A 26,258-nucleotide genomic window follows, 5' to 3' on the forward strand; every position below is an offset into this window, starting at 1 on the left:
GTTTTCTACTTAGACCGCACGCTTTATTCGCTTTTAATACGTATGAATTCACAAGACATTTCGAATGCGCGACGGGCACCACGGTTAGCTGATACTAATTTCTTTTCGGATAAAAGAGAAAGAGGGTACCAGTATATCAATACAGAGCATTATTGCATATAATCTGACCGTATGCAAGAACATTCATGTGGTTAACCCGATTAACTCACTCGCTACGTATGCATTTATTGTGCTTCATTAAAAGAACATACAGTTAGCTTGAATTGTTAGGAGAACTATTTTTATTGGATGTTGTGATTGTAATCAGTTCTGGTACTACTTTGATTTTTCAAATTCGCTAACGGCAATCCAATCAAAATACGGCGTATGAATACATTACGTCAGTGAACCCTCAGATGCGGCTTGAAAATGCAGACATCGCGGTTATGGCTATGAACTAGGCCACAAGTGCCCTAATCCAAAAATTGACGGATATAAGTGATTTTTAGTACAAGAAAATACAAGTCAAGTTTGATTTTGTATCATTTTTTGACGCAGAAATGGCCCCTTTAAACTTTAGAAATTGCCAGAACTTACGTTGACCGGACAATTACCCATTAAAGGTTTAAGGATTTGATATTTGTTAGACCACATGTTTAACAATACAACATACAGATCAGGATTCGACTTCGGTGACATTCCTTTTCACCTTTAAATTTGACAAAAAACGGTGTCCAGGACGTAATGGTCGAAGAAATAGTATATGAAAAAAGTATCAATGTATACAAGGTTTTATCAATAAAATGAATACTTAAAGCGACACTGTTGTTCAAAATCAAGACATGCACATGAATAACAACCATAAACTGTGTTTTCTGTACATTTATTCAAAGTAAAATCGGTATCCTTAATAGGAGCGACTGCTTTCGACGCGTTTTTTAATCCTTTTTGTTATATTAAAACAATTGTATTAATTGTGCTAAAAATATTTGAGAGTAAGAGTGTATCTTTAAAGTTAATTTTATCAGCTACAAAGGTGTTCACATTTAAAGTACATTACAGGCTTAAACGGTTGCCAGTTAATCTCCTGATATGCCAGTTCGCAGCATTATTTATCGGAACATTTCGAGCAGAATTCATGTAGCATCTTAACGCTTCAAAAAAGTTTCCCTCCATCTCCCAGCAATGTGCTATTAAGTTACTAGCAGTCTCGGGGTGATGCATTGTACGTAAAATGTTATGGTTTCCAAAACAGTTCATTAAATTCCGTTGTGCCTGCAATTGTCGGAAACGAAGCCCAAGTTCCCCGTACGTTATATACTGAAGATAGAAGATATATGGTCGAGAGTCTACTACGGCCATGTCCATCCAGTTACGTTCTGGTGGTTCTCTATCTTGAACGTCGTCATTCATTGCCCTATTCATTTCATATAACAAAATAGGTGGTACACAGAAAGCTTCTAAACGTAAAAACCTAACGCAGAGGGCAACTTTACGTATGGCTGTATCATAGTTTAAATCGTTAATTGCACTTTCACTAAACAACTCGGGGGGCTCTTCACCTTCAATTTTCCTGCCACAATCACACACAGAATACACATTCTCGTCATATCTACGTTCAACGTCATTCAGCACGTCCGCCGTCATTCGAAAATACCCCCGACAGTATAACATGGAAGCCAGTTTAAGTCTGCTGGACGTCACGTCAGTGTCAAGAGAACGCTCATATAGTTGAAATAATTCTGGTGTCAATTGATGTCCATGTTGTATGTAAAATGACGAAGTACCTGATGCTAAGAAGGAGTAAATGAGTGGCTTTAACACGGAAATTGCCCGTCGCTCGTAAGAAGTTAATATATTCATTATGTAATCATTCTCAGGTATAACAGTTACAACACTAAGTATTCGCAGAAACTTCACAGGATTTAACTCAATATTCGCCATTTCAAAGCACTTTTTACTAGCCTGCTTTATTAAGTCGCATGCTAAAACACTATTAATTGACCTTAATAATGTTGACCGTTTTTTAGACATGTCGCTGATTGGGCCCGGTAACCTTTGTCCTAAGCTATCGTACTGCAAGTCGTACAGTATCATTAGATTATTATTCAAGATCTCTTTTATCTTCTCCATTAAAGTCAGTTGGCAGCGGCGAGGGATTTTACCATCGAAAAGATTCACTTCAGGGATGATAAAGTGTGGACAATAACCTTTCATCAAGAAAATTTCCAGTGTTTGCAAACAATATCCTATGCACCGTACGAGCCAATCTTCTCTCCAATCCGTTGGCGATATTCTCTCCATTGTAAAGAACATAACTGTCTTGCAATGGAACGACGTGAACTTACTATTATGACTTAAATAATGTTCATTTAAATGTTTCTTGATCATCTTCAAGACAATGTAGCATTTTAACTGCACAGTAGTAAAACTAAAAATAAGAATCCGCTCTATTTGACTTGGTGATAATCGCCATTCAATTTCTTCATACAAACTATCGAAATGTCCATCAGCAACAAGAAAACATGAGCATTCCCATGCTGCCTGCATCATTTCCGGTGTAGGCCAATGTCGACGTTTGTAACGTTGAAACCATCGGTCCACCTCCGGAGGAAGAACTTGACATTTGAAAGCTGCAACACAATCCAATTCTTCCGAGTTACTTATTGAAGGACCACTATATAACAAGTCCTTTCCATATAGCTGTTTACATTCACGTTGCCACACTTTATTACTTATAAACACTCGTCCATCTATATGTGGTAAGCAATCTTTATGCCCGTTATATCTGACAGGCTCTGGAGAGTTTGATCTGATACACTGTAGCCAGTAGTGCTGTGGTGGAGTCGACTCCTCCTTCACCATTAGAAAGTTCCTTATCCCGGCCTCCCAGTCTGGCCAGTCAGACATAATGTTGTAGTTATGATCGCACATAACCACATCAATATCCGAATTCATCCCCGGAGTTGTAGATCCCTCTGACTGGCTGCCGAAATTGAAGGTTGTAATGTGTACACCAAATAGTTTGTCTATTAGAGTATGTACCGCTTCCCTCAGCAGGAAGGTTTCCCGCCTTTTCCTCATCACCAGTCGGTTGGCGCCGATATCGTCCAGTACACGCGACAGGCGGAGCGACATCCAGGCTTTATGGTCAAGATCCCGGTCCATCTGTAACACATCCGGAGAAATGAAATGTTTTTTCAGTACGAATTGTAAATGCACATGACTATCAGGTATACGTATATAAAGGTGTGTAAAAAAGATCATATATATTATTGATACTTATTGATCATCTTACTTATTATCATCTGTCATATGTTATTGTTTGAGGATTTCGGTAAATGTCATGTACATTTGTGTACGATATGATGCCAGTATTTTGTATACTCATATGCGATATGATGTTTTTAAGAATTGAACATTATTTTACTTCGTTTCAGTTGTGTATGAAGTATTGGAAAAAATACACCTAATTCGCATAAACACCGAAGGTATGTATCGTCCAGGATTCCTTGTCTAAGACAATATTTTTACCAGTATTAATTTGTTTCAATTTCGTTATATTCATGAATGGTTGGCATAAAATTACTTTCATTAAGCTGTTGACCTAGATCGAAATTTTTATTTTCACTTTCACTTTTATGTGTAACTTCAGGAAAATCATCAAAAGAAATGTTCATTAGTTCTTCAATTTCTAATGAAATCTCAGCAGCAGCAGAAGTTTCCGCAATTTATTCCGGCTTAAAGATCTCAAAACTTCCAAACAAATCTTTCAACAAGTCGAAATCTGACAGATCATCCGCCATGTTGACTCTGTGCTGCAGACGAACTTTCAGCTTTCCAGTTCTTCGCAATCAATTTATTGTCATTAATAAAAAAAATTGAAGCAAGATCAATATTTCAAAAGGTTTATTGTTTAGTTGTTTTTGTTTATTTTAACCCAATATAATTTAAACATAAAGAAGCGAAATACACATACAAAATGCGGTAAGTTAACAACCTCCTACTATGACGTGAAGTCAATGTTATAAAATGGAAGTAGTCCGGTTATGAATATTAATAAGCTGATTTGCATCCACGAATGCTTCTTGCAGAAATGGATGAATGTCACATTGGTTGCTTCATCGAAAAGGATTTAAACATTTACTCGCACCTGCCCAAAGATGTAATTATTATACCATTAAACATGAGATGGTGTAAGGAATCGCGTTAGTGTTACAATCAGTTGAATACGACTAGTGACAGTGTTATGTACAATTGTTTACGAAAACTGTCAAAAGAATGTACAGTTGTATACGAATAGTGGCAGTGGTAGGTAGAGTTGTATACGAATGGTATCAGTAGTATGTACAGTTGTATACGATAAGGTGCCAGTAGTATGGACAGTTGTATACGATAAGTTGCTAGTAGTATGAACAGTTGTAAACAATAAATTGCTAGTAGTCGATTAGGTGTTAAAAGTATGAACAGTTGAATACACTAAGGCATTAGTAGTATAAACAGTTGAATACGATAAGGCGTCAGTAGTATGGACAGTTGTATACGGTAGTATGAACATTTGTATACGATAAGGCGTCAGTAGTATGAACAGTTGTATACGATAAGATGCTAGTAGTGTGAACAGCTGTATACGTTAAAGTGCTACTAGTATGAGCATTTGTATTCGATAAGGCGTCAGTAGTATTGTATTCGATAAGGCGTCAGTAGTATCAATAGAATTATACGATAAGATGCTAGAAATATGAACAGTTGTATACGATAAGGCGTCAGTAGTATGATCAGTTGTATACAGTATAATGCCAGTAGTAGGTACATTTGATTACGAATATCCTTATAAGAAAATGCTGTTGTACTGTAGTGTTCGACTAATGACAGTGTTATGTACAATTGTATACGAATAATGTCAGTAACATGTTCAGTAGTATACGAATTGTGTCGGTAGTATGTACTGTAGTATACGAATAGTGTCAGCAGTATGTACATCAGTATATCAATAGTGTCTATAGTATGTAGAGTTGTATACGAATAGAGTCAGTAGTATGTTTTGTTCTATACGACTTGAATCAGAAGTATATGCTTTTGTGTACGAGTAGTGTCCAAAGAATAAAAAGTAGTATTTGAATAGTGTCAGTAGTATATACTATTGTACACGACTAGTGTTAGTAGTATGTACAGTTGTGTACGACTAGTGTTAGTAGTATGTACAGTTGTGTACGACTAGTGTTAAAAGTATGTACAGTTGTACACGACTAGTGTTAGTAGTATGTACAGTTGTACAAGACTAGTGTTAGTAGTATGTACAGTTGTACACGACTAGTGTTAGTAGTATGTACAGTTGTACACGACTAGTGTTAGTAGTATGTACAGTTGTACACGACAAGTGTTAGTAGTATGTACAGTTGTGTACGACTAGTGTTAGTAGTATGTACAGTTGTGTACGACTAGTGTTAGTAGTATGTACAGTTGTACACGACTAGTTTTAGTCGTATGTACAGTTGTACACGGCTAGTGTTAGTAGTATGTACAGTTGTGTACGACTAGTGTTAGTAGTATGTACAGTTGTACACGACTAGTGTTACTAGTATGTACAGTTGTGTACGACTAGTGTTAGTAGTATGTACTGTTGTACACGACTAGTGTTAGTAGTATGTAAAGTTGTGTACGACTAGTGTTAGTAGTATGTACAGTTGTGTACGACTAGTGTTAGTAGTATGTACAGTTGTACACGACTAGTGTTAGTAGTATATACTATTGTACACGACTAGTGTTAGTAGTATGTACAGTTGTGTACGACTAGTGTTAGTAGTATGTACAGTTGTACACGACTAGTGTTAGTAGTATGTACAGTTGTACACGACTAGTGTTAGTAGTATGTACAGTTGTACACGACTAGTGTTAGTAGTATGTACAGTTGTGTACGACTAGTGTTAGTAGTATGTACAGTTGTGTACGACTAGTGTTAGTAGTATGTACAGTTGTACACGACTAGTTTTAGTCGTATGTACAGTTGTACACGGCTAGTGTTAGTAGTATGTACAGTTGTGTACGACTAGTGTTAGTAGTATGTACAGTTGTACACGACTAGTGTTACTAGTATGTACAGTTGTGTACGACTAGTGTTAGTAGTATGTACTGTTGTACACGACTAGTGTTAGTAGTATGTAAAGTTGTGTACGACTAGTGTTAGTAGTATGTACAGTTGTGTACGACTAGTGTTAGTAGTATGTACAGTTGTACACGACTAGTGTTAGTAGTATATACTATTGTACACGACTAGTGTTAGTAGTATGTACAGTTGTGTACGACTAGTGTTAGTAGTATGTACAGTTGTACACGACTAGTGTTAGTAGTATGTACAGTTGTACACGACTAGTGTTAGTAGTATGTACAGTTGCACACGACTAGTGTTAGTAGTATGTACAGTTGTACACGACTAGTGTTAGAAGTATGTACAGTTGTACACGACTAGTGTTTGTAGTATGTACTATTGTACACGACTAGTGTTAGTAGTATGTACAGTTGTGTACGACTAGTGTTAGTAGTATGTACAGTTGTACACGACTAGTTTTAGTAGTATGTACAGTTGTACACGACTAGTGTTAGTAGTATGTACAGTTGTGTACGACTAGTGTCAGTAGTATGTACAGTTGTACACGACTAATGTTAGTAGTATGTAAAGTTGTACACGACTAGTGTTAGTAGTATGTACAGTTGTACACGAATAGTGTTAGTAGTATGTACAGTTGTGTACGACTAGTGTTAGTAGTATGTACAGTTGCACACGACTAGTGTTAGTAGTATTTACAGTTGTACACGACTAGTGTTAGTAGTATGTTCAGTTGTGTACGACGAGTGTTAGTAGTATGTACATTTGTGTACGACTAGTGTTAGTAGTATGTACAGTTGTACACGACTAGTGTTAGTAGTATGTACAGTTGTGTACGACTAGTGTTAAAAGTATGTACAGTTGTACACGACTAGTGTTACTAGTATGTACAGTTGTACAAGACTAGTGTTAGTAGTATGTACAGTTGTGTACGACTAGTGTCCGTATTATGTTCTGTTTTATACTAAAAGTGGCGGTAGTATTTACAGTTGGAAACGAACATTGTCAGTAGTATGTACTGTTGTATACGAATAGTGTCACTGGTATGTACTGTTGTATACGACTAGTGTCAGTGGTATGTACAGTTGTATACGAATAGTGTCACTGGTATGTACTGTTGTATACGAATAGTGTCACTGGTATGTACTGTTGTATACGAATAGTGTCAGTGGTATGTACTGTTGTATACGAATAGTGTCACTGGTATGTACTGGTGTATACGAATAGTGTCAGTGGTATGTACTGTTGTATACGAATAGTGTCACTAGTATGTACTGTTGTATACGAATAGTGTCACTGGTAAGAACTGTTGTATACGACTAGTGTCAGTGGTATGTACTTTTGTATACGAATAGTGTCACTGGTATGTACAGCTGTATACGAATAGTGTCAGTGATATTTATTGTTGTATACGAATATTGCCAGTTGTATGTACACTTGTATGCGACTAGTGTCAGTGGTATGTACTGTTGTATACGACTAGTGTCAGTGGTATGTACAGTTGTATACGAATAGTGTCACTGGTATGTACAGTTGTATACTAATAGTGTCAGTAGAATGTACAGTTGTATACTAATAGTGTCAGTAGAATGTACAGTTGTATACTACTAGTGTCTGTAGTATGTACAGTTTGATATGACTAGTGTCCGTATTATGTATAGTTTTATTCGACTAATGTCTGTAGTATGTGCAGTTTTATACGACTAGTGACAGTAGTATGTACTGTTGTATACGAATAGTGTCTGTAGTATGTACAGTTGTATATGACTAGTGGCCGTAGTATGTGCAGTTTTATATGACTAGTGACAGTAGTATGTGCAGTTGTATATGACTAGTGTCAGTAGTATGTGCAGTTGTATATGACTAGTGTCCGTAGTATGTGCAGTTTTATATGACTAGTGTCAGTAGTATGTGCAGTTGTATATGACTAGTGTCAGTAGTATGTGCAGTTTTATATGACTAGTGACAGTAGTATGTACTGTTCTATACGTATAGTGTCTGTAGTATGTACAGTTGTATATGACTAGTGTCCGTAGTATGTGCAGTTTTATATGACTAGTGTCAGTAGTATGTGCAGTTGTATATGACTAGTGTCAGTAGTATGTGCAGTTTTATATGACTAGTGACAGTAGTATGTACTGTTGTATACGAATAGTGTCTGTAGTATGTACAGTTGTATATGACTAGTGTCCGTAGTATGTGCAGTTTTATATGACTAGTGTCAGTAGTATGTGCAGTTGTATATGACTAGTGTCAGTAGTATGTGCAGTTTTATATGACTAGTGACAGTAGTATGTACTGTTCTATACGTATAGTGTCTGTAGTATGTACAGTTGTATATGACTAGTGTCAGTAGTATGTGCAGTTTTATTCGACTAGTGTCTGTAGTATGTGCAGTTTTATATGACTAGTGTCAGAAGTATGTATAGTTTTATTCGACTAGTGTCTGTAGTATGTACAGTTGTATATGACTAGTGACAGTAGTATGTACTGTTGTATACGAATAGTGTCCGTATTATGTACAGTTGTATATGACTAGTGACAGTAGTATGTACTGCTGTATACGACTAGTGTTCGTATTTTGTACAGTTTTATATGACTAGTGTCAGTAGTATGTATAGTTTTATTCGACTAGTGTCCGTATTATGTACAGTTTTATATGACTAGTGTCAGTAGTATGTACTGTTGTATACGAATAGTGTCCGTATTATGTACAGTTGTATATGACTAGTGACAGTAGTATGTACTGCTGTATACGACTAGTGTTCGTATTATGTACAGTTTTATATGACTAGTGTCAGTAGAATGTACTGCTGTATACGACTAGTGTTCGTATTATGTACAGTTGTATACGACTAGTGTCCGTATTATGTACAGTTGTCTATGACTAGTGACATAAGAATTTACAGTTTTATATGACATATGACTAGTGTCTGTAGTATGCACAGTTGTATACGACTAATGACAGTAGAATGTACAGTTGTATACTTAAAGTGTGAGAAGTATGTACAGTTGTATACTAAAAGTGTCAGTAGAATGTACTGTTGTATACGAATAGGGTCCGTATTATGTACAGTTTTATATGACTAGTGTCAGTAGAATGTACTGCTGTATACGACTAGTGTTCGTATTATGTACAGTTGTATACGACTAGTGTCCGTATTATGTACAGTTGTTTATGACTAGTGACATAAGAATGTACTGTTTTATATGACGTATGACCAGTGTCTGTAGTATGCACAGTTGTATATGACTAATGACAGTAGAATGTACAGTTGTATACTATAAGTGTCAGTAGAATGTACAGTTGTATAATAATAGTGTCAGTAGAATGTACAGTTGTATACTAAAAGTGTCATTAGAATTTACAGTTGTATATGACTAGTTTCAGTATTATGTACAATTGAATACGACTAGTGTCCGTAGTATGTACAGTTGTATACGACTAGTGTCCGTAGTATGTACAGTTGTATACGACTAGTGTCTGTAGTATGTACAGTTTTATATGACTAGTGACAGTTGTATGTACACTTGTATACGACTAATGTCTGTAGTATGTACAGATTATATGACAAGTGACAGTAGTATGTACAGTTGTATACGACTAGTGTCCGTATTATGTACAGTTGTATATGACTAATGTCAGTAGAATTTACTGTTGTATACGACTAGTGTTCGTATTATGTAGGGTTGTATGCAACTAGTGTCCGTATTATGTACAGTTGTATATGACTAATGTCAGTAGAATTTACTGTTGTATACGACTAGTGTTCGTTTTATGTACAGTTGTATGCAACTAGTGTCCGTATTATGTAGAGTTATATATGACTAGTGTCCGTAGTATGTACAGTTGTATACGACTAGTGTCTGTAGTATGTGCAGTTTTATATGACTAGTGACAGTAGTATGTACAGTTGTATACGACTAGTGTCGGTATTATGTACAGTTTTATATGACTAGTGTCAGTAGAATGTACTGTTGCATACGACTAGTGTTCGTATTATGTACAGTTGTATACGACTAGTGTCCCAATTATGTACAATTGCATATGACTAGTGACAGGAAAATGTACACTTTTATATGACTAGTGTCTTAAGTATGCAAAGCTGTATACGACTAATGACAGTAGAATGTACAGTTGTACACTAATAGTGTCTGTAGTATGTACAGTTGTATACTAAAAGTGTCAGTAGTATGTACAGTTGTATACTTATAGTGTCAGTAGAATGTACAGTTGTTTACGACTAGTTTGTGTTGTATGTACAGTTTTATACGACTAGTGTCTGTAGTATGTACAGTTGTATACGACTAGTGTCTGTAGTATGTATAGTTGTATACGATTAGAGTCTGTAGTATGTACAGTTGTATATGACTAGTGTCTGTAGTATGTACCGTTGTATACGACTAGTGTCCGTATTATGTACAATTGTATACGACTAGTGTCTGTAGTATGTATAGTTGTATACGACTAGTGTCCGTAGTATGTATAGTTGTATACGACTAGTGTCCGTAGTATGTACAGTTGTATACGACTAGTGTCCGTAGTATGTTCAGTTGTATACGACTAGTGTCCGTAGTATGTATAGTTGTATAAGACTAGTGTCCGTAGTATGTACAGTTGTATACGACTAGTGTCTGTAGTATGTACAGTTGTATACGACTAGTGTCTGTAGTATGTACAGTTGTATACGACTAGTGTCCGTAGTATGTACAGTTGTATACGACTAGTGTCTGTAGTATGTACAGTTGTATACGACTAGTGTCCGTAGTATGTATAGTTGTATAAGACTAGTGTCCGTAGTATGTTCAGTTGTATACGACTAGTGTCCGTAGTATGTACAGTTGTATACGACTAGTGTCTGTAGTATGTACAGTTGTATACGACTAGTGTCTGTAGTATGTACAGTTGTATACGACTAGTGTCCGTAGTATGTACAGTTGTATAAGACTAGTGTCCGTAGTATGTACAGTTGTATACGACTAGTGTCTGTAGTATGTACAGTTGTATACGACTAGTGTCCGTAGTATGTATAGTTGTATACGACTAGTGTCCGTAGTATGTTCAGTTGTATACGACTAGTGTCCGTAGTATGTATAGTTGTATACGACTAGTGTCCGTAGTATGTATAGTTGTATACGACTAGTGTCCGTAGTATGTACAGTTGTATATGACTAGTGTCCGTAGTATGTATAGTTGTATACGACTAGTGTCCGTAGTATGTTCAGTTGTATACGACTAGTGTCCGTAGTATGTTCAGTTGTATACGACTAGTGTCCGTAGTATGTATAGTTGTATAAGACTAGTGTCCGTAGTATGTACAGTTGTATACGACTAGTGTCCGTAGTATGTACAGTTGTATAAGACTAGTGTCCGTAGTATGTACAGTTGTATACGACTAGTGTCTGTAGTATGTACAGTTGTATACGACTAGTGTCCGTAGTATGTATAGTTGTATACGACTAGTGTCCGTAGTATGTTCAGTTGTATACGACTAGTGTCCGTAGTATGTATAGTTGTATACGACTAGTGTCCGTAGTATGTTCAGTTGTATACGACTAGTGTCCGTAGTATGTACAGTTGTATATGACTAGTGTCCGTAGTATGTATAGTTGTATACGACTAGTGTCCGTAGTATGTGCAGTTTTATAAGACTAGTGTCCGTAGTATGTGCAGTTTTATAAGACTAGTGTCCGTAGTATGTACAGTTGTATACGACTAGTGTCCGTAGTATGTATAGTTGTATACGACTAGTGTCCGTAGTATGTAAAGTTGTATACGACTAGTGTCCGTAGTATGTTCAGTTGTATACGACTAGTTTCCGTAGTATGTACAGTTGTATAAGACTAGTGTCCGTAGTATGTTCAGTTGTATAAGACTAGTGTCCGTAGTATGTACAGTTGTATAAGACTAGTGTCCGTAGTATGTACAGTTGTATACGACTAGTGTCCGTAGTATGTACAGTTGTATATGACTAGTGTCTGTAGTATGTACAGTTGTATATGACTAGTTTCCGTAGTATGTATAGTTGTATAAGACTAGTGTCCGTAGTATGTATAGTTGTATATGACTAGTGTCCGTAGTATGCACAGTTGTATACGACTAGTGTCCGTAGTATGTACAGTTGTATACGACTAGGGTCCGTATTATGTACAGTTGTATATGACTAGTGTCCGTAGTATGCACAGTTGTATACGACTAGTGTCCGTAGTATGTACAGTTGTATAAGACTAGTGTCTGTAGTATGTACAGTTGTATAAGACTAGTGTCCGTAGTATGTACAGTTGTATACGACTAGGGTCCGTATTATGTACAGTTGTATATGACTAGTGTCCGTAGTATGCACAGTTGTATACGACTAGTGTCCGTAGTATGTACAGTTGTATACGACTAGTGTCCGTAGTATGTACAGTTGTATAAGACTAGTGTCCGTAGTATGTTCATTGTATACGACTAGTGTCCGTAGTATGTACAGTTGTATATGACTAGTGTCCGTAGTATGCACAGTTGTATACGACTAGTGTCCGTAGTATGTACAGTTGTATAAGACTAGTGTGCGCAGTATGTACAGTTGTATATGACTAGTGTCTGTAGTATGTATAGTTGTATAAGACTAGTTTCCGTAGTATGTATAGTTGTATAAGACTAGTGTCCGTAGTATGTACAGTTGTATATGACTAGTGTCCGTAGTATGCACAGTTGTATACGACTAGATTCCGTAGTATGTTCAGTTGTATACGACTAGTGTCCGTAGTATGTACAGTTGTATAAGACTAGTGTCCGTAGTATGTTCAGTTGTATACGACTAGTGTCCGTAGTATGTACAGTTGTATAAGACTAGTGTCCGTAGTATGTTCAGTTGTATACGACTAGTGTCTGTAGTATGTATAGTTGTATACGACTAGTGTCCGTAGTATGTACAGTTGTATACGACTAGTGTCCGTATTATGTACAGTTGTATACGACTAGTGTCCGTATTATGGACAGTTGTATACGACTAGTGTCCGTAGTATGTACAGTTGTATACGACTAGTGTGCGTATTATGTACAGTTGTATACGACTAGTGTCTGTAGTATGTGCAGTTTTATGTGACTAGTGTCAGTAGTATGTACAGTTGTATAAGACTAGTGTCCGTAGTATGTTCAGTTGTATACGACTAGTGTCCGTAGTATGTACAGTTGTATATGACTAGTGTCCGTAGTATGCACAGTTGTATACGACTAGTGTCCGTAGTATGTTCAGTTGTATACGACTAGTGTCCGTATTATGTACAGTTGTATAAGACTAGTCTCCGTAGTATGCTCAGTTGTATACGACTAGTGTCCGTAGTATGTACAGTTGTATATGACTAGTGTCCGTAGTATGCACAGTTGTATACGACTAGTGTCCGTAGTATGTACAGTTGTATAAGACTAGTGTCCGTAGTATGTACAGTTGTATATGACTAGTGTCTGTAGTATGTATAGTTGTATAAGACTAGTTTCCGTAGTATGTATAGTTGTATAAGACTAGTGTCCGTAGTATGTACAGTTGTATATGACTAGTGTCCGTAGTATGCACAGTTGTATACGACTAGTGTCCGTAGTATGTTCAGTTGTATACGACTAGTGTCCGTAGTATGTACAGTTGTATAAGACTATTGTCCGTAGTATGTTCAGTTGTATACGACTAGTGTCCGTAGTATGTACAGTTGTATAAGACTAGTGTCCGTAGTATGTTCAGTTGTACACGACTAGTGTATGTAGTATGTATAGTTGTATACGACTAGTGTCCGTAGTATGTACAGTTGTATACGACTAGTGTCCGTATTATGTACAGTTGTATACGACTAGTGTCCGTATTATGTACAGTTGTATACGACTAGTGTCTGTAGTATGTATAGTTGTATAAGACTAGTGTCCGTATTATGTACAGTTGTATACGACTAGTGTCTGTAGTATGTATAGTTGTATACGACTAGTGTCCGTAGTATGTACAGTTGTATACGACTAGTGTCCGTATAATGTACAGTTGTATACGACTAATGTCCGTATAATGTACAGTTGTATACGACTAGTGTCCGTATAATGTACCGTTGTATACGACTAGTGTCCGTATTATGTACAGTTGTATACGACTAGTGTCTGTAGTATGTACAGTTGTATACGACTAGTGTCTGTAGTATGTACAGTTGTATACGACTAGAGTCCGCATTATGTACAGTTGTATACGACTAGTGTCCGTATTATGTATAGTTGTATAAGACTAGTGTCCGTAGTATGTTCAGTTGTATACGACTAGTGTCCGTAGTATGTACAGTTGTATAAGACTAGTGTCTGTAGTATGTACAGTTGTATACGACTAGTGTTCGTAGTATGTGCAGTTGTATACGACTAGTGTCCGAAGTATGTGCAGTTGTATACGACTAGTGTCCGTAGTATGTACAGTTGTATACGACTAGTGTCCGTAGTATGTACAGTTGTATACGACTAGTGTCCGTAGTATGCACAGTTGTATACGACTAGTGTCTGTAGTATGTACAGTTGTATACGACTAGTGTCCGTAGTATGTATAGTTGTATACGACTAGTGTCCGTAGTATGTACAGTCGTTTACGACTAGTGTCCGTAGTATGTACAGTTGTATAAGACTAGTGTCCGTAGTATGTACAGTTGTATACGACTAGTGTCCGTAGTATGTACAGTTGTATACGACTAGTGTCCGTAATATGTACAGTTGTATAAGTTTAGTGTCCGTACTATGTACAGTTGTATAAGACTAGTGTCCGTAGTATGCACAGTTGTATAAGACTAGTGTCCGTAGTATGCACAGTTGTATACGACTAGTGTCCGTAGTATGTATAGTTGTATACGACTAGTGTCCGTAGTATGTATAGTTGTATATGACTAGTGTCTGTAGTATGTACAGTTGTATACGACTAGTGTCTGTAGTATGTACAGTTGTATACGACTAGTGTCCGTAGTATGTACAGTTGTATACGACTAGTGTCCGTAGTATGTATAGTTGTATACGACTAGTGTCCGTAGTATGTATAGTTGTATACGACTAGTGTCTGTAGTATGTACAGTTGTATACGACTAGTGTCCGTAGTATGTTCAGTTGTATACGACTAGTGTCCGTAGTATGTACAGTTGTATACGACTAGTGTCCGTATTATGTACAGTTGTATACGACTAGTGTCCGTAGTATGTACAGTTGTATACGACTAGTGTCTGTAGTATGTGCAGTTGTATACGACTAGTGACAGTAGTATGTACAGTTGTATACGACTAGTGTCTGTTGTATGTGCAGTTTTTATGTGACTAGTGTCAGTAGTATGTACAGTTGTATATGACTAATGACAGTAGTATGTACAGTTGTATAAGACTAGTGTCTGTAGTATGTGCAGTTTTATATGACTAGTGTCCGTATTATGTACAGTTGTATATGACTAGTGTCTGTAGTATGTACAGTTGTATGTGACAATTGTCTGTAGTATGTATAGCTGTATATGACTAGTGTCTGTAGTATGTGCAGTTTTATATGACTAGTGTCCGTATTATGTACAGTTGTATATGACTAGTGTCTGTAGTATGTACAGTTGTATGTGACAAGTGTCTGTAGTATGTATAGCTGTATATGACTAGTGTCTGTAGTATGTGCAGTTTTATATGACTAGTGTCCGTATTATGTACAGTTGTATATGACTAGTGTCTGTAGTATGTACAGTTGTATGTGACAAGTGTCTGTAGTATGTATAGATGTATATGACTAGTGTCTGTAGTATGTACAGTTCTATATGACTATTGTCTGTAGTATGTACAGTTGTATATGACTAGTGTCTGTAGTATGTAAAGTTGTATGTGACAGGTGTCTGTAGTATGTATAGCTGTATATGACTAGTGTCTGTAGTATGTGCAGTTTTATATGACTAGTGTCCGTATTATGTACAGTTGTATATGACTAGTGTCCGTAGTATGTACAGTTGTATATGACTAGTGTCTGTAGTATGTACAGTTGTATATGACTAGTGACAGTAGTATGTACAGTTGTATATGACTAGTGTCTGTAGTATGTGCAGTTTTATATGACTAGTGTCTGTAGTATGTACAGTTGTATACGACTAGTGTCTGTAGTATGTACAGTTGTATATGACTAGTGTCTGTAGTATATACAGTTTTATGTGACTAGTGTCAGTAGTATGTACAGTTGTATATGACTAGTGACAGTAGTATGTACAGTTGTATATGACTAGTGTCCGTAGTATTTACAGCTGTATACGACTAGTGTCTGTAGTATGTACAGTTTTATTTGACTAGTGTCTGTAGTATGTAGAGTTGTATATGACTAGTGACAGTAGTATGTACAGTTGTATATGACTAGTGTCTGTAGTATGTACAGTTTTATGTGACTAGTGTCAGTAGTATGTACAGTTGTATATGACTAGTGTCAGTAGTATGTACAGTTGTATATGACTAGTGTCTGTAGTATGTACAGCTGTATACGACTAGTGTCTGTAGTATGTACAGTTTTATATGACTAGTGTCTGTAGTATGTACAGTTGTATATGACTAGTGTCTGTAGTATGTACAGTTGTATATGACTAGTGACAGTAGTATGTACAGTTGTATACGACTAGTGTCTGTAGTATGTACAGTTTTATATGACTAGTGTCAGTAGTATGAACAGTTGTATATGACTAGTGTCTGTAGTATGTACAGTTTTATATGACTAGTGTCTGTAGTATGTACAGTTGTATACGACTAGTGTCTGTAGTATGTATAGTTGTATAAGACTAGTGTCCGTATTATGTACAATTGTATACGACTAGTGTCCGTATAATGTACAGTTGTATACGACTAATGTCCGTATAATGTACAGTTGTATACGACTAGTGTCCGTATAATGTACCGTTGTATACGACTAGTGTCCGTATTATGTACAGTTGTATACGACTAGTGTCTGTAGTATGTACAGTTGTATACGACTAGTGTCTGTAGTATGTACAGTTGTATACGACTAGAGTCCGCATTATGTACAGTTGTATACGACTAGTGTTCGTATTATGTATAGTTGTATAAGACTAGTGTCCGTAGTATGTTCAGTTGTATACGACTAGTGTCCGTAGTATGTACAGTTGTATAAGACTAGTGTCTGTAGTATGTACAGTTGTATACGACTAGTGTTCGTAGTATGTGCAGTTGTATACGACTAGTGTCCGAAGTATGTGCAGTTGTATACGACTAGTGTCCGTAGTATGTACAGTTGTATACGACTAGTGTCCGTAGTATGTACAGTTGTATACGACTAGTGTCCGTAGTATGCACAGTTGTATATGACTAGAATCTGTAGTATGTACAGTTGTATACGACTAGTGTCCGTAGTATGTATAGTTGTATACGACTAGTGTCCGTAGTATGTACAGTTGTTTACGACTAGTGTCCGTAGTATGTACAGTTGTATAAGACTAGTGTCCGTAGTATGTACAGTTGTATACGACTAGTGTCCGTAGTATGTACAGTTGTATACGACTAGTGTCCGTAATATGTACAGTTGTATAAGTTTAGTGTCCGTAGTATGTACAGTTGTATAAGACTAGTGTCCGTAGTATGCACAGTTGTATAAGACTAGTATCCGTAGTATGCACAGTTGTATACGACTAGTGTCCGTAGTATGTATAGTTGTATACGACTAGTGTCTGTAGTATGTATAGTTGTATACGACTAGTGTCCGTAGTATGTATAGTTGTATATGACTAGTGTCCGTAGTATGTACAGTTGTATACGACTAGTGTCTGTAGTATGTACAGTTGTATACGACTAGTGTCCGTAGTATGTACAGTTGTATACGACTAGTGTCCGTAGTATGTATAGTTGTATACGACTAGTGTCCGTAGTATGTATAGTTGTATACGACTAGTGTCTGTAGTATGTACAGTTGTATACGACTAGTGTCCGTAGTATGTTCAGTTGTATACGACTAGTGTCCGTAGTATGTACAGTTGTATACGACTAGTGTCCGTATTATGTACAGTTGTATACGACTAGTGTCCGTAGTATGTACAGTTGTATACGACTAGTGTCTGTAGTATGTGCAGTTGTATACGACTAGTGACAGTAGTATGTACAGTTGTATACGACTAGTGTCTGTAGTATGTGCAGTTTTTATGTGACTAGTGTCAGTAGTATGTACAGTTGTATATGACTAATGACAGTAGTATGTACAGTTGTATAAGACTAGTGTCTGTAGTATGTGCAGTTTTATATGACTAGTGTCCGTATTATGTACAGTTGTATATGACTAGTGTCTGTAGTATGTACAGTTGTATGTGACAATTGTCTGTAGTATGTATAGCTGTATATGACTAGTGTCTGTAGTATGTGCAGTTTTATATGACTAGTGTCCGTATTATGTACAGTTGTATATGACTAGTGTCTGTAGTATGTACAGTTGTATGTGACAAGTGTCTGTAGTATGTATTGCTGTATATGACTAGTGTCTGTAGTATGTGCAGTTTTATATGACTAGTGTCCGTATTATGTACAGTTGTATATGACTAGTGTCTGTAGTATGTACAGTTGTATGTGACAAGTGTCTGTAGTATGTATAGATGTATATGACTAGTGTCTGTAGTATGTACAGTTCTATATGACTATTGTCTGTAGTATGTACAGTTGTATATGACTAGTGTCTGTAGTATGTAAAGTTGTATGTGACAGGTGTCTGTAGTATGTATAGCTGTATATGACTAGTGTCTGTAGTATGTGCAGTTTTATATGACTAGTGTCCGTATTATGTACAGTTGTATATGACTAGTGTCCGTAGTATGTACAGTTGTATATGACTAGTGTCTGTAGTATGTACAGTTGTATATGACTAGTGACAGTAGTATGTACAGTTGTATATGACTAGTGTCTGTAGTATGTGCAGTTTTATATGACTAGTGTCTGTAGTATGTACAGTTGTATACGACTAGTGTATGTAGTATGTACAGTTGTATATGACTAGTGACAGTAGTATATACAGTTTTATGTGACTAGTGTCAGTAGTATGTACAGTTGTATATGACTAGTGACAGTAGTATGTACAGTTGTATATGACTAGTGTCCGTAGTATTTACAGCTGTATACGACTAGTGTCTGTAGTATGTACAGTTTTATTTGACTAGTGTCTGTAGTATGTACAGTTGTATATGACTAGTGACAGTAGTATGTACAGTTGTATATGACTAGTGTCTGTAGTATGTACAGTTTTATGTGACTAGTGTCAGTAGTATGTACAGTTGTATATGACTAGTGTCAGTAGTATGTACAGTTGTATATGACTAGTGTCTGTAGTATGTACAGCTGTATACGACTAGTGTCTGTAGTATGTACAGTTTTATATGACTAGTGTCTGTAGTATGTACAGTTGTATATGACTAGTGTCTGTAGTATGTACAGTTGTATACGAATTGTGTCTGTAGTATGTACAGTTTTATATGACTAGTGTCAGTAGTATGAACAGTTGTATATGACTAGTGTCTGTAGTATGTACAGTTTTATATGACTAGTGTCTGTAGTATGTACAGTTGTATATGACTAGTGACAGTAGTATGTACAGTTGTATACGACTAGTGTCTGTAGTATGTACAGTTTTATATGACTAGTGTCAGTAGTATGAACAGTTGTATATGACTAGTGTCTGTAGTATGTACAGTTTTATATGACTAGTGTCTGTAGTATGTACAGTTGTATATGACTAGTGACAGTAGTATGTACAGTTGTATACGAATTGTGTCAGTTTAATATACTGTCGCATAATGTATGATGTCAGTGTTCAAACAATTCATTTCGAGTTAATTCAGTATTACGTACTGTTGCAGACGAATTTTACCAGTGTTATGTACAGGTGTTTACTTGCGTGCTTGCTTGCGTGTACGTGTATGTGTGCGTGCGTGTGTGATTTTAATATCAAATAAAGATATTTGTTTCGATTGTAATACAACCCGTATTTCCGTATTATGCACTATCACATGCCATATTGACATTCTGGTTTTCAGATATTTGAATGTATTATGCAGTATAAAAAAGCTGCTCACCTTAAGATGTTGTCTCTGGCCACTTGTATTTGTAGTTAACCTTCTGTCGGTATAATCTACTTAGGCCCTTAAAAATAAAAATAAAAAATAAAATACACATTTTAATGGCTGCTTATAACACCATGAGACATAATGCAGGAATATAACATGATTCCTTAACATTATTTACACACACTTTTAACCCACCAACAAGACAAATATCATCCCAACCATTAACATGACCAATACAAGAACAACCACCTCAAACATAACACCACCATAACAGCCCACAAATCATAAATCACCAGGATGATAAACTTCACATAATATTTACCACGACAGCTACCGACACCACTACTTTCATCAACACCAACACTACCACAATTGCAAAAGCAACCAACGACACCAATTCCACGACCACCAGCACCACCACAAACAACAACATCACTACCACACACAACACCATCAAGGCCTCCAACACCACGACAACCACTAACATCACCTAAACAACCCGAAACAACATCACCACAAGAAAATACCAACAACACAACCAACACTTTTATGAGCCAACAACACCACCAGCAGTTAATATACCAAAACAACCAACACCACAAGCACTAACGTTGACCATTAACACGATAATAACAATAGTATATGAAGTAACCAGTCACACATTAAAGGGTGAACCTTTATATAAAGGGTATCTTTGCATCCATATTATTCAAAACGTCTACCAATCAGAATGACTCTTACGTATTGAATGTATTTGTCTTGTCAGTAACACGAAGTATGTTAATAAATTGTTATGCAAACTTAAACAAGAAGCAATGATTTAATGATATTTCAAATAAAATAGAGCACACAGAAGAAGTTGCAAGATTTGTACTGGTTAAAGCAGCAGTGTATTTGTTTTGATTTTGAAATAGCTTTATTATATGCTATTCAACGTATGGTAAATTGTGAAAAGGTGTAAGTAATAAAGACAAAAACATACAAAAATATGCAATTGAAAACTGATAGTAACGTAAAATAAACAAGGGTTTTAGTAATAACCGTACTATACAGTGCTACGTGTACACATCAGTAGAAATCCGGGAAATAATGCGGTAGTAATACATTTAATTGTCCAAATGCACAAGAAGCGCGGTGAATGCATCGATAATTTTGAAATACCGATAAGGATGCATCCAGAGTTTCTAAATATCATTATAGGTTTACCCATATATACTTAAAAGAAAATATGGATTCATCGACTCATTCTAGGCGCAGCGTCCATGGATATCTCGGCATGGACATTTTATCTTACACCGCAGAACATGAATATGCAGCAGTAGATCCTACCTTATAAATTGCTCGAATAACGTAAGCCCCATGATCTAAACGATCCTTACGCATTGCGTATGTATATGAGTATTCGTTTCTGTATACAATTATATTCAAACATGTTTAAGCTGCTTTAAAGTGAAAAGATTGGAAATTATATAAGATCAAAAGGACCTTACAGTGATTGCCAATGAATACAAAAGAAGAAATGAAACGGGTTTTTATGCAAACTTATTAATCCAGCCGAGTTCAATATTTCAGAACATATACATTTTATTTGCTTAATAATTAAACCGATGCGTTGGTTGTGACAGCTATGGAAATCCCCTTTAAATTAATGCAAATTCTACTTTCGATTTCGAAATATCAGGGTGTAGTTATATAAAGCATTGAATAGCTTCCAACCTACAGATTTTTTTTATCTAAAACCTCAAACATAAACCTTTACCTATTCATCGTTTATATTTGGTGCAATAGAACGAAAAATGAATTAAGTTTAACATTTGGAAAAAAACGAACCATATACCTAGCCAAATATATGTAATACAAAGACACAACAGTGTTATGATTAAGATGAAACATGTATCTATTAAATGTGATGTAAATTGTTTGTTATTCCAAGTTCAATTACCTTAAAACAAATCCAGTACGCTTAAATGACAAATTTAACACAGCCAAATATGTTTTATATTGCGAAATCAAATCTGCGGAAGGTTTCGCTGTATCACGAAATTTTGAAATTTTACTTTCGGTTTCAGATTTCATTGTCGACTCATGCGATCATTCATATGCAAACAACACACATTATGAATCGGTATTAATCCAATCAGTTAAAATACTTTCACTTTTTTAAAACACAATGGTTTCAAAGAAGCCATAATAAGATAAGTTATTGGTTATTGGTTATTCAAACACGTTATAGTCGTCATGTAGATATGTTAAAAACTATAACATATATATAACGGCAATTACATTCTCAAATCAAATCACAGCGTTAAATTTGTGTATGCAATGAAGTGACAGCCCCCTGGGAGGAAGAATTGATGATCGTAAATAGGAGGATACGAGCAAGGATATACAAGAATCTTTATTCAACGTCCGGTATATTAATCTGGCTTACACTTACGCATAATATGACAGGGTTATTAAAACTGCGTTTTGATTCGAGAGGTTGTATTCGAATCAAGTGGATTTTGCAGATTCGGATTTCACAAGGCGCTAGCCGAGTAAAATCAAAATCTGCAAAAATCCATGAGAGTCGAATACGACATTCCGGATGACAACGCAGTACTAATAGCCCTTTTATTATATACATTACTGGTTAGATCACTTAAAAGCCACGTGTTTTCATAATAAATGTCATTTTAACGACGCACTATTTCGTTTTATGACGTCATTTTTAGATCGCGCAACGATACTTGTTATGACGTGACGTCACAAGAGTGGAATACGGCCGCATTACACTGGAGTGGAATACGGTCTACCGTATTTTGCGATATGTATTGCGTGTGGATTTATGATGGGTATATAATAAAAGTTTAGATTCATTCCAAATCCTCTTACTTGATTCTGTTACAGCTTGTCTTGTAATTGTATTGTTGTGCAAAAAAGCAGTGTTGCCTGAGACTCCAATATGATTCAGACTTTGCATTAAAAGCTGCACTCTCACAGATTGAAGGTTTTGACAACTTTCTTAATTTTTGTCTTGGAACTAGCTAATTTTTGCAAAAATCCATGGAAACCAGTTATTTAAGACTGCTGACAAAAAAAATAGATCGCAGATGTTTATATTAAAGTTAAAAAAAATGGTCTTTTATGCATTTTTCCTAAACCGTTAGTAACGGTTTAACCCATAAAACATTAATTTTCGAACGGAAATATGAAAATGTACGATCTGATTTTTTGTCAGCAATCTTCTATCATTGGTTTGCAGATATTTACGCAAAAATTTGCTCTTTCCAAGACAAAAAGTTAAAAAGTTGTAAAAATGGTATATCTGTGAGAGTGCAGCTTTAAGAACATTTTTAAATGAAGTACATTATGAAATGAGAATAGCGGATTTTGGAATAAGGACACAATTTTTTAACATCATGATCATCACAACTTAATGGTATATTTATAGACAGGAGTAAGAAGTTGGATTTTACATAAAACAGAGCAGTCTTTTCGTCTTAAATAAGCTTTCTTGTTGTATTACTTTTAAATAATGAAAAAAAGATTCTTCGTTAATGTATTGAAAAGCACTACAAAATAAACAACGGAGACATTTAGAAAATCCTTGTTTCTACCCAAAAACATAACATACAATAAGGACAACGCCATGAATCTAAATAAAAATGTCTTAAAATACCGTCTCTTAAACAATTTGAAACTGAAAAAAGAGAACAATAATCTATGAATCACGGAACAAGTAATAAAACAAACTACTAGATCTTCAATGTAATGATTTACAAGGTAATATACGTTTTTAATTAATTTAGTTGACTCTTTCATATTTATATACTGGCAGAGAAGTTAATTTTTACGTGTTTAGACTTTATATGGCAAATGTTAATTGTACCAGATGAAGTATAACGCAAGCACATTGCTATGTAATGTCTTAACATGTAATATAAATTTCTCTGGTATTAGTTTAAAAAACGCCTTAAGGCCGAGACATCCTTACATAGTTAAATCAAGTATTAGTAGTTATTCATTTGCAAAAAGGGTATTATTTAAATAGCATTCATGGAAATCAATCATTTAAGCTCAGCGCAACTGTGCGAACGTTTAATTTTCATAAGAACAAACAATTTTAAGTAAATAATGGTTGTAACTATTGTTGATAATAAAACACTTGCCATGCCTTGCCCTTTCTCCGCGTTGTTTCTTTACTGCAATTCTAAAATTATAGGTATGTTTCAATTATTATCCAGAAAGTAAAACAAATTTCAATTATCAACATGTTTACTCGGCACTGCGACAAAGCATTTGTTTAATTTTACAAATATATAATATAGTAAAAAAGTGCTTTGCAGAATCAGAAACGTATTTTTAAGGGACTATACACCAGATTGGAACCAAAAAAGTTTTTTTTCTGTAACGAATCTCAGGACAATAATTTAATACAATGTTTTACTCTTTGATATCATAATTGTAAAAAAAATATGCCAAAATGTTAAAAAAAAATTGAGTCGGTGACCGGGTTCGAATCGGTGTCGCCAAAATTGCAGTCCACTGTTGTATACGTGCTACAAAGGTTATCCTGATCAGTTGGAATATTTAAGCTATAAACCTAACATGGTATGTCACGTGGTAACATCGACTAGCCAATCACGCATAAGAAAGAACTCTACTTGGTAGACATGCCTAGTAAAATAATTTAATGGAAAAATACGAAAAAACTGCGAAAAATAAATTAGTTGTTAACTATGTGGTACTTCAGTTAGTAAGTTAAAATGCATTGTACAAAGTTTATGTCAGTTTTCGACAATTTCTCTCTGTTTCGCTATTTCATCATACGGCGTACAGCCCCTCTAAAGAAGGCGGTAGTCTGGCATGAAAAGTCATAAAAGTAATAATATTGTATATAATGAAAAAAAGCTAAATTTCAAGCTTGTTTACAACTGTTTGTCAAACAATGTTTCACATGACTGTTATCGGAAATGTTCCGTTAATCGTAGAAGAAGTGTATGCTTTGTGTTAGATGCGTAACATATGTTTATGAAGATCTATTTTACAAATTGTCAAATTCGTCAAACTATTTAATTTGGCTTGTTGTTTTCAATTTATCTTACAAAGGAAAATAAATTTCAAATGTTTTGTTGAAGTGGCATATTTCATATGACACGAATAAGCGACATTATTAAGAAAATGACAGGTAAGTTCCATAAATGGGAAACGTTTAGCGGCTCACCCCAATAAATTCCTACGCAATGACAGATAAACTTTCCCCATCCATTGCACTATGCTGTTATTCTCTATCTTCCAACAAAAGAAATAAAAATCAGCAGTCTTAAAATATTTGAAATAATATAATGATAAACAGAGAATGTAGTTGTTTGCTTTGTTTAAATGTATAACAAAATTAATCCACATACCTGTGAACCGCGTTGATCCATAAAGTTATTCACAAGTTCTGTTTAACGTGCTTATGCAATAACGAGGCATGACGGTTATGATATTTGTCTATGGTATTTGGTCTTGTTCTAATCTTGAACTGAATTATATCAATAAATATTTTGGAATAATGCCAACTCATTAAATATAATTTTGAAATTATTTGGACCGCTACTCAAAATAACTTGGTATTGAATAACCACTCTTGAAAACCTGAAAGTTTACAACGTTCTTTACAAACAACTGCGCTCTATAAACTATGTGTCTATTTCTGGCGCTTAAGTCAACTATTAAGAGTTTAAACCCTTTCAAATTGTATTACTCAATGTCTTCAAATAGCAAATGAAATAAACTTTGATTATTTAAACACTTATACTAATGACTAATGCATAGTTACTGATAAGGAATTAAGCACAACATCACTACTTTTACAAAAGAGTTGAGAAGTTTGTGAAATTCTGTTGTATAAAACTAACGTATGAGATTTAAAAACAATCATAAAGGGACTGTACACCAGATTGGCACCAAAAAAATGTTTTTTCTGTAACGAATTTCAGGATAATTATTTAATAAAATGTTTTACTCTTTGATATCATAAGTGTAAAAAAGCATACCAAAATGTAAAAAAAATCGCGTCGGAGACCGGGTTCGAATCGGTGTCGCCAAAATTGCAGTCCCGTATTGTATCCACTGTGCTACGAAGGCTTACCCTAAGC

General features: G+C 35.5%; 1 protein-coding gene across 3 annotated transcripts; it reads right to left on the bottom strand.

Moving 5' to 3' along the window:
• Window positions 1–846: 846 nt before the first annotated feature.
• LOC128242629 (uncharacterized) lies at window positions 847–25,611 on the bottom strand. 3 transcript variants are annotated; one of them, XM_052959860.1, is made up of 4 exons: window positions 25,524–25,575; window positions 24,285–24,325; window positions 20,143–20,209; window positions 847–3,147 (listed from the first exon to the last, which is right to left on the bottom strand). In XM_052959860.1, exon 4 carries the CDS (start codon window positions 3,145–3,147, stop codon window positions 1,036–1,038), a length of 2,112 nt encoding a protein of 703 aa, XP_052815820.1. In that variant the 5' UTR covers window positions 20,143–20,209; window positions 24,285–24,325; window positions 25,524–25,575; the 3' UTR covers window positions 847–1,035. The 3 variants fall into 3 exon arrangements, with proteins under 3 accessions (XP_052815820.1, XP_052815821.1, XP_052815819.1); XM_052959861.1 differs by lacking the exon at window positions 24,285–24,325 and having other exon boundaries at window positions 25,524–25,611; XM_052959859.1 differs by lacking the exons at window positions 24,285–24,325; window positions 25,524–25,575 and adding an exon at window positions 22,076–22,170.
• Between the last annotated feature and the right edge of the window lie 647 nt (window positions 25,612–26,258).

Source organism: Mya arenaria, chromosome 8 (genome assembly GCF_026914265.1).
Source record: "Mya arenaria isolate MELC-2E11 chromosome 8, ASM2691426v1".
Classification (NCBI taxonomy): domain Eukaryota; kingdom Metazoa; phylum Mollusca; class Bivalvia; order Myida; family Myidae; genus Mya; species Mya arenaria.

What these genes read in the sequence shown, in the direction of transcription:
- LOC128242629 (XM_052959861.1), bottom strand. Translation starts at nt 3,147, where the DNA reads ATGGACCGGGATCTTGACCATAAAGCCTGGATGTCGCTCCGCCTGTCG.